At 46.5% G+C, this 9,914-nt stretch overlaps 1 protein-coding gene and 1 pseudogene across 1 annotated transcript; one reads left to right on the top strand and one right to left on the bottom strand.

Annotated features, from left to right (window-relative positions):
* Nucleotides 1-2,924: 2,924 nt before the first annotated feature.
* Nucleotides 2,925-3,415, bottom strand: LOC141812414 (uncharacterized; annotated as a pseudogene).
* Nucleotides 3,416-4,651: 1,236 nt separating this feature from the next.
* LOC141812783 (uncharacterized) lies at nucleotides 4,652-8,175 on the top strand. The gene is made up of 2 exons (XM_074700771.1): nucleotides 4,652-7,598; nucleotides 7,676-8,175. Exons 1-2 carry the CDS (start codon nucleotides 4,652-4,654, stop codon nucleotides 8,173-8,175), a joined length of 3,447 nt encoding a protein of 1,148 aa, XP_074556872.1.
* The last annotated feature ends 1,739 nt before the right edge of the window (nucleotides 8,176-9,914 follow it).

Here is a 9,914-nt window from a genome sequence, read left to right as displayed (position 1 = left end):
CTTGCGGAAGAGGCGACAGTTATGTGTTGCGAAAGAGGTGGTAGTTATGTGCTACCATCGAACAATCATGGAGAAGGAGAGGAACGACCTCGCGTCCAGTGTTGTCGATGCGGGTGGAGGCCATTAGGAAGAGCCATCCTCGATCAACCAGGAGGAGGGGCATCAGTTTCGCCCGCTTTGAACAGTCATGGAGGAGGCGACGGTTACAATTGTAGAGAAAGAGAGGAGCAGCCTCAAGTAGGACTTTGAGATCACATTTCACTTTGATTTTTCCCATTCATTCGGCGAGGTGTGAAGGCCCCCTTCTTCCTCCATCTCAATGTTAATATCTTAGCCCTTAGTTTCCCACAGACGACGCAAATTATGATATGACAAATTTTGGATGTTGATCAGTCAAGTATTCCTTTAAATGTTTGCTGGTTGAATTCTCCTTACGCTTTTTGTATCAAGTGGAAGGAATTTCCTATCCAATGTCAACACACGATCAGAGGGTGTCGGTCTGTCCCAGCAACACCCCTTTGATGCTTAAATGATAATTTGAGTTGAGAAGATAATATAATTGAAAGAGATGATTGTATGAGAATGAGCATGCCTCCTCATGAATTATAGTCTTTCTTTTATAGTTGTTACTACGTAACAACGCCTTTTATGATATTTGTTCTGGCCAATACACCATGGATGATTAAGCTACCGATTCATAAACTGTTGACTTGCATGCTCCTCAAAGATAGTTGTCCTAAGAGATGAAGAGACATGAAAAGTACTCAAAAAGAGAGTTAGAATGGCGTCGAGGTGAGTCTCAGTAAGCCACTCTGATGCTTAAGTTAGGATTTTACATGAGGAAGGAGTTTAATGACTTGGGGAGATTATGGTTGATGTGTGCATACCTATGCCCATGGGTATGGGTCACTTTTTATAGAGTTGTTAATATCTATTTAAGAAATATTTTGAAATATTTTTCCTATTCTTCAGGTGAAATGATTCGTTTAAGAAATATTCTGAAATATTTTTCTAATCTTAAGGATGAATCGAGTTTTATAACTTTATCCCGTATGACACATGGAGGTAACAGATTTCTGCTACATCATAAGAACCCCCAATTAGTCTAGTCAAAGGAGGTGTAATTCGACTAACTGAATTGTATTGAGTTATCATCGAGATACCTTAATGAGGTGTCATTGCTCCGCTCCATAACAAGATCTCAAGCTCGGAGCTCGGTGTAAGGCTATGTCACGAGCTCAGAGCTCGGTGCTCCAGACCTATCGTAAGGCTAAGTCACGAGCTCGGGCTCAGTGCTCCAAACCTATCGTAAGGCTAAGTCACGAGCTTGGGGCTCAGTGCTCCAAACCTATCATAAGACAAAGTCGTAAGCTCGGGGCTCGATGCTCCCGGCATGTCATAAGGTAAAGTCGTGAACTCGGAGCTCGGTGCTCCGGGCCTGTCGTAAGGCAAAGTAGCGAGCTCAGGGCTTGGTGCTCTGGACCTGTCCTAAGGTAAAGTCGCAAGCTCGGGGCTCGATATTCTAGGCTTGTCATAAGGTAAAGTCGTGAGCTCGGGGCTCGATGTTTTGGGCCTATCATAAGGCAAAGTCATGAGCTTGGGGCTCGGTGCTCCAGGCTTGTCGTAAGGCAAAGTCGCGAGCTCGAGGCTCAGTGCTCCTGGCCTATCGTAAGACAAAGTCGTGAGCTCGAGGCTCGGTGTTCCATACCTAAGAGTTTTGAAGCCCTTCAATATTAAATTTATGAAGCAATACTATAAAGATTAATGGCTCGATGAATGAATTAAGATAAATAGAGTTAAAGAAGATATCCTAATGATTCAGAGAGAGTATAACAGTGTGTCCAGCTCAATAATAAGGGCAAATGATGAATCAGCCTGATGGAGAAAGCAAATATATGAAAATCAAGACCTTGCTAAGAGTTATAAGATCCGACACTATTCAGAGAGGCTAAAGTGTTATAGCATTATGAAAACCAACAACATGTAGTCATAACTATTCTAATATTGGGTCTCTGTCCCCAGAAAAGACGCTGTAAGAGAGCTTGAATCTCAATTGATAAAGAAAAAATCTTTTCTGTTATTAAAGAAATGTTATCTGAGCCATATTTGAGAGAAAGAAATTTTATGCCAAGAAGAAATAGCAACGAGCTTTCTGTAGTATTGGTCTAACTTGGATAATGATTTAAACTCCCTGCTTCATCATGGAATGAGAAGGTTGATATAGGAATACCTATAATATCCTGGATTATCATGGAAAATACTTGACAGTATTATATTTCTAACATTGATGAAATAGTTTAAATTTGTCTGAGCCCATCGTTGGCAAGGTCGGCCCGTCATCAACTTCAGACTTTAGATTTGCTAGTAATGGGAGAGACCACTGATTTTTGCGTTTCATCCGCGACTATGTCCGAGTCTAGAAAAATTGAATCCTGAGAAAGGTAATTGCTGATAGATGTCATTGGTCCGAGACTAAAAGAGTTTCTGGAAGTACTTGAGAGTTTTTAGAGACATTTCAAATGAACAAATATTAAATGAAGTAATACTGTAAGGATTAGTAATTAGATGAATGAATTATAAGATAAAGAGTATTAAAGAAAATATCCTGATGATCCGGAGAGAGACTTATGCTTAATGTTAAGGCTCTATTTTAATAATGGTAGAAATGACTCCTTGTTTGATGATATTTGCTAGAGAGTATATGTCTTGAGCCAACACCGTCGCCAACGATTCAAAAAATATATTAACTTCCATAATATGCCCTTAAATACTTGTTTGGACTATGCAGTTAGAACATTGCAAAATTATACCAATTACAGTAATAGCCAAATCATTTTTTTTCCTTCTAGAAAATTACACTTCATTTAGATCTTGTAGGAAGTATTCTCCAACTTATTCGTCGTATGTGTGGCATCATTTTGGAGCTATAGAGACCAATCGAAAAGCTCCTGGGCTCCCTCTAGGAGCTCTTATTTCCATTGCAAGAGTGCACCATTCGAAACTACTCGACGTTGAGGTTGCGCATGATCCACACAACCTGGAAGTATATATGTTGGGAAGGTGGGAGGTCGACCTTAATGGCATCGACCTCCAGCCAAATCAGAAATCAACGAACCTTGACTCCCTTAAGGTCCTCGATGTCGTCGTACCTGACGACGCTAGAGACCTTGGTCTCGTAGTAGATGAGATACTCGAAGTCGACGTAGTAAGAGCCATCGAGATCGATAGAGAAGCTTCCGTTGGAACTCAGGGAGAAGGACTTAACCGTGTCAAGGAGGAGGCCCAAGGGGAGGTCGTACCGAGGGAGGAGATCGTAGATGGTGATGCCGACGGCAAGGGAGAGAAGGAGAAGATAGAAGAGGAGGAGGATGAAGAAGTGAGAAGAAGACAAATTAAGAAGAGAGAAGATTGTCATGACGTCCTAGAGTATGAGTTGGGTCAAGATTTGGGGAGGAAGGTTCAAGGGTCATTACATAGTTGAGTTTGTTTCGGGCATTTCTTCCCATCGGAGGTAGCGGCCGAGGGGGACATGAGAGGGGACACGAGGAATGTGGAGGTAATAGATTTCAAAGATCGATCGGAGGGCAATAAGAATTTGGACGACTCAACTATGCAGAGATGCTTTAATTTATGACTTATATATTTTTAAATGCTTTTAATTTATATTAGTTGTTTTTTAAAAAAAAAAATCTAAGATTTCGTTAACATCAAAATGTCTTTATGAAGTTTCCATTTTGATGTCAAAAATATCATGTACATTAATAACATAGTGATGATTTAATAGGTATGTAAATTATAATAAAAAATAAAATTTATCATTTCAACGGTCTCATATAATCGATAAATTTATGACCATCGACATTTTTATTGATCTCTTCGACTATTATTTATTATAATAATATCTATTCTATAATAATCAATTTAATCCTATCCCATATTTCAATCTTTGTTAAATGTTGATTGCATTAAAATTTATCTCACTTTTCCATAGAACCACGACAGGCGCACGAGTCTCGCTCCCCGAATAACTCGACCAGACAAACCGGACGCCCATCGAATCCGGGTTCAATTCACTTCACTCACTCCACTTAAAAAATAAACAGATCTCAACTCAATGCACGACTATGCTCTAAAACCCACACCTCACTGTCATTTCACCCACTCCATATTTATTACTCGTCGGCAGTGTCATTACGAAAAGGAGAAGGCCGCCCGAAGTCCCAGGCGTAGCCATCGGATTGGCCCCGCAAAGAACAATAAAAAATATACACCAAGCAGCGGTAACCATTTACTTTCTCGCTGATGGTCATTATTTATTTGTTTAAATCTCTTGCCGCAGAATTACAAAGACTTGCTGCTGCTGCAGGTGCTGCGTGAAGATGCTCCGTGTCTAGCTCAAGCAGAGCGCTGTGTGAGACGTCGTCTCTTTTAGCCTTGCTCGCCATGGACGGGATCCATTGTGGCATCGAGCTCGCTCGAGTCAAGCTCGTCGATCCTCCTGTGTTTTGATCGGCAGTTTAAAATGGAGAGAGAGAGAGGAAAGAAAGAAAATAGAGGGAGAGAGACCCAATGCAAAATAAGAGTGAGACAGCAGAAACTCACCGGGGGGAGAGCGAGCGAGTTGGGATTTGAAGCCGAGGAGGTTTTGAGGATGCCGAGGTCGAGGCAGCAGAACCACCTCCTCCGCCTCCTCCTCCTCCAGCGCGACCGTCTGCTGCTTCTTCCACGCTTCTACTTCCTTCTAATGCTATTCTCATTGCCGCCTCTGGCTCCAGCTAACCAGGAAGTCACTGCGCTTTACCAGTGGATCAACTCCTCTGCAGCCGCCGCCGCCGCGCTGCCGGACTGGAACCCGGCCCATGCAACGCCCTGCAAGTGGAGCCATGTCACCTGCAACGCCGCAGGCTCCGTGTCCGCCGTCGCTATCCAGTCGCTTCCCCTGGCCATCTCCCTCCCTGCTGGGCTCTGCGCCGGGCTCCCCAGCCTCACCGCCTTTGTTGTCTCCGACGCCAACCTCACCGGCGCCATCCCGCCTGACCTCGCCGATTGCTCCCTCCTCGCTGTGCTAGACCTCAGCTCCAACTCCCTCTCCGGCGGCATCCCTGCGGCCCTCGCCCGCCTTCCTTCGCTCTCCTCGCTCATACTCAACTCCAATCAGCTCTCTGGTTCCATCCCGGATGACCTCGGAGCTGCAGCGGAGCTCCGTCACCTCGTACTCTTCGACAACCGGCTCTCCGGCCCCATTCCAGTCACCCTTGGCAACCTCTCACTCCTCGAGACGTTCCGCGCCGGCGGCAACCGCGACCTCTCCGGACCGATTCCTGACTCCCTCTCCCTCTGCGCCAACCTCACCGTCCTCGGCCTCGCGGACACCAAGGTCTCTGGCCCCATTCCGGCCTCGTTGGGACGGCTCTCCAACCTCCAAACCGTGTCCATCTACACTACCATGCTCTCCGGCTCCATCCCGCCGGAGCTCGGGAACTGCTCTTCCCTCGTCAACCTCTATCTCTACGAGAACTCGCTCTCCGGACCATTGCCGGCGACGTTAGGACGGCTGTCGAAGCTCGAGCGGCTTCTCCTCTGGCAGAACGCGCTCTCCGGCCGCATCCCGGAGGAGTTCGGCAACCTTGTTTCCTTGCAGACCATCGACATTTCCATCAACTCCATCTCCGGCGCCATCCCTACGTCTTTGGGTGCGCTCACCAACCTGGAGGAGCTCATGCTGAGCGACAACAATATCTCCGGCTCCATCCCGCCTTCACTCGCCAACCTCACTTCGCTCACCCAGCTGCAGCTCGACACCAACCAGATCTCAGGCCTTATCCCCGCCGGTCTCTCGGCGCTCAAGTCGCTCACCGTCTTCTTCGCTTGGGAGAACCAGCTGGAGGGCGCCATTCCCCTCTCCTTCGCGTCGCTCTACAACCTCCAGGCGCTTGACTTTTCACACAACCACTTGACTGGACCCATCCCTCCCGGCCTCTTCCTCCTCCCCAACCTCACCAAACTCCTGCTGCTTTCCAACGACATCTCCGGCCTGATACCAGCGGAGATTGGCCAGTGCGCCTCCCTAGTCCGGCTCCGCCTCGGCAACAATCGCATTGCTGGCTCCATCCCGGCGGAGATCGGTGGGCTCATGAACCTAGACTTCCTCGACCTCTCCGGCAACCGCCTCACGGGCCCTATTCCGGCCTCCATCGGCAACTGCTCCGAGCTCCAGATGGTCGACCTCGGCAACAACACGCTCTCCGGCGCTATCCCTGATTCATTGTCTTTGATCACCAGGCTGCAGGTGCTCGACCTCTCGCTCAACCGGCTCACAGGGCAAATTCCCAGTAGCTTCGGGAAGCTGACTTCCATGAGCAAACTCATGCTTTGTGGCAATTCGCTCTCCGGCGCGATACCTCCTTCGCTGGGTCAATGCTCCAATCTCGAATTCATTGACCTTAGCAGCAATCAGCTCACCGGCGGCATCCCCACCGAGCTCTGCCTCATTGAAGGTCTTGACATTGCCCTTAACCTGAGCAGGAATGCGCTTACCGGATCAATCCCGGAGAAGATTTCGGCGCTCAGCAAACTCTCGCTGCTCGACCTCTCCTACAATATGCTGGACGGAAGTCTGACTCCGCTTGCTGGGCTAGAGAACTTGGTGACGCTGAACGTCTCCAACAATAATTTCACCGGCTACCTCCCCGATACCAAGCTCTTCCGCCAGCTCTCCGCGTCCGACCTCGCCGGCAACCAAGGCCTCTGCACACACGGCGGAGACGTGTGCTTCGTGACCCTGGACGCCAATGGCCGGCCGATCATTAAGGCCGAAGCCGAGAGCAGAAGGATGCACCAGTTGAAGTTGGCGATAGCATTGCTCGTCACTGCCACGGTGGCGATGGTGGTTGGGATGATTGGAGTGATACGGGCGAAGAGAATTGGAGGCGGGAAGGGCGACAACGATGACTCGGAGATGGGCGGGGAGATGTCTTGGCCGTGGCAATTCACCCCTTTTCAAAAGCTCAGCTTTTCCGTCGAACAGGTCGTGCGCAGTCTGGTGGACGCAAATGTGATTGGAAAAGGCTACTCCGGAGTGGTCTACCGCGTTCAAATAGACAACGGAGAGGCGATCGCCGTGAAGAAGCTCTGGCCGACTAGTGCCTCCTCGATGGGGAAGATGACGGCCAAGGAAGACTGCAACAGCAGCAGAGTAAGGGACTCATTCTCAGCGGAGGTGAGGACGCTGGGTTCAATCCGACACAAGAACATCGTAAGGTTCCTCGGGTGCTGCTGGAACAAGAACACCAGGCTGCTAATGTACGACTACATGGCCAACGGAAGCCTCGGGGAGCTGCTCCACGAACGCACTGGCTTCTCGCTGGAGTGGGACTTGAGGTATCAGATCGTCCTGGGGGCGGCGCAAGGCCTCGCCTACCTCCACCATGACTGCGTACCACCGATCGTTCACAGAGACATTAAGGCCAACAACATCCTGATCGGGCTCGACTTCGAGGCCTACATTGCCGATTTCGGACTCGCGAAGCTCGTCGAGGATGGAGACCTTGCTCGGTCTTCCAACACCGTCGCTGGCTCGTATGGCTACATCGCTCCCGGTTCGTATCGACTTCAAATTTTAATGTCTCTACCAAATATTAGTGCAATTTACCTGATCTGGGACGTGCATTTGTAGAGTACGGTTACATGATGAAGATAACGGAAAAGAGCGACGTCTACAGCTACGGCGTGGTCGTGCTGGAGGTGCTGACGGGAAAGCAACCGATCGATCCGACGATCCCCGATGGGCAACACGTGGTGGACTGGGTGCGGAGGAAGAAGGGGAACGTGGAGGTGATCGACCCAGTCCTGAGAGGCCGGCCGGACCCGGAGGTGCAGGAGATGCTGCAGGTGCTCGGCGTGGCGCTGCTGTGCGTCAACGTCTCGCCGGACGAGCGGCCGACGATGAAGGACGTGGCGGCCATGATTAAGGAGATCCGACACGAGAGGGAGGAGTACGCCAAGGTTGACTTCCTCCTCAAGGGGTCGACGGCTCCGGCTACGACGGCGCTGCATGCGACGACGTCGACCTCGACTAGCACAGTGCTGTGCCACCAGGGTCAGAGCAACGGCAACAACAGTAGCTTCTCTGGGTCCAGCATCTGCTCTGCCGCCAGGGCGAAGCTCCCCTCGTAGTGAACACGTTCCATTTCTAGTTTCATTTTTTTTTGTTCAATCACCTGTAATTTGCTGCGTTTCTATCTTACGTTCTACAAAGCACTAGCTTTGGGCCTGCAATCTGGGATGTAAAGAACAGGATAAGTATTTGTTTTGGTTCGTAGTGTAGTTAGTTATAACTACTGCGCCAAGAGAAAAGGGAGGGCTTTGAATAAATGTGATGTTAATCAATAATCTACAGTGTTTGAACTTCAAATAACCCTAAACAGGTAGCTATGGCTAAGCTTCCATCGTTTGAAATCAAACGTTCGTCCATCCATAAAAAAATTAAGTTAAATTTGGACCACAAATAATTAATAAAACACCAAGCTAATGTAATGACAAGAGATGCAGAATTTTCATACGACAAAAACCTGAAATTAAGCAGAGCATTACACTACTTTGTGGAACACAATCAATTAACGACATAGAGAGAAATGCAGAAAACGTCAGTGTAAAACAGAAAAGTCCCTGATTCCTTCAACAGGGAGAAATTTAGATCTAACTAGACAAATATGTTTATATTGTCTAGTTTATAGTATTAAAATCTCAGAAATATATAGTATTATAATAACATTATAATTAGTTTGCAACTCTTGCCTATAACTCTCTTTTCCACATCTAAAATAGGTAACCGGTGGACCTTTATCATCTTAACATCACTAGAATAGTGTGATGATAAATCTTTAGTTTTTCTTAAAATAATAATGAACTATAGCTTTCCAATAATCATTGTTTGAACTTCGGTTTCTTGCATATCTTAACAGCTCGCATGCAGCACAATCTCTGTATCTGGCCTGATATTATACTTAATGCAATTGTTGTACTAGAACTCTAGCAACTTTTATTGGCAGCATCAAGACTATTTACTTCCTTAATTGCTAAGTAATTATGTTTAAGAAACAGCTTCAGATAATGAATTTAGTTTAATAAAAAAACCATTATTGTTTCTTTCAACTTTAATCCCTAGGATAATACCCACTTCATCAAGATCTTTCATTTTAAAGACCAAAGTTTAGGTGTTTTGTGTTTTTTAAAACTCCAAATACAATTCTTACACCATGCATTTGGTGAACTTACAATATGCATTTGTGATGCTACTATGCACTACAAGAAATCAGGTATTTAGCGACGAAATTTATTCGTCGCTAACTTCATAATAATTTTAGAGTATACGTCGCTAAAGAAATCAGGTATTTAGCGATATCTTAGCGACGAAAATATTTCGTCGCTAAATTCGTCGCTATAAGCTTGTCGCAAATTAACATTAGCGACGAATTATACATAATTCGTCGCTAACATTAGCAACGAAATTATAATCGTCCCTAAATCCACATATTTCGTCGCTAAATTTAGCGACGAATTATCTAAATATCGTTGCTAATGGTCATAAGATTAGCAACGAGTTTTTAAAATTTCGTCGCTAATACTATTGACGATTAGCGACGCATTTAACCTATTCGTCGCTAACACGCGGATTTTTGAACGCTAAAATATCGACGGTCAGCGACGAAGTTAACAAATTTCGTCGCTAACACTCGGATTTCTGAGCGATGAAATATCGAAGATTGGCGACGAATTTAACAAAATCGTCGCTAACACTCGGATTTCTGAACTCAGCATATCGAAACTTAGCGACGAAATTTGGGAATTTCGTCGCTGATCGCCTAATTAGCGACGAGTGTTAACAAAAATTCGTCGCTAAGAATTAATATTGG

Source organism: Curcuma longa, chromosome 19 (assembly GCF_044706935.1).
Source record: "Curcuma longa cultivar G26 ecotype Majalengka, Jawa Barat chromosome 19, ITB_CL_G26_1.1, whole genome shotgun sequence".
NCBI classification, from domain to species: domain Eukaryota; kingdom Viridiplantae; phylum Streptophyta; class Magnoliopsida; order Zingiberales; family Zingiberaceae; genus Curcuma; species Curcuma longa.
This window is presented reverse-complemented; position numbering and strand designations above follow the sequence as displayed.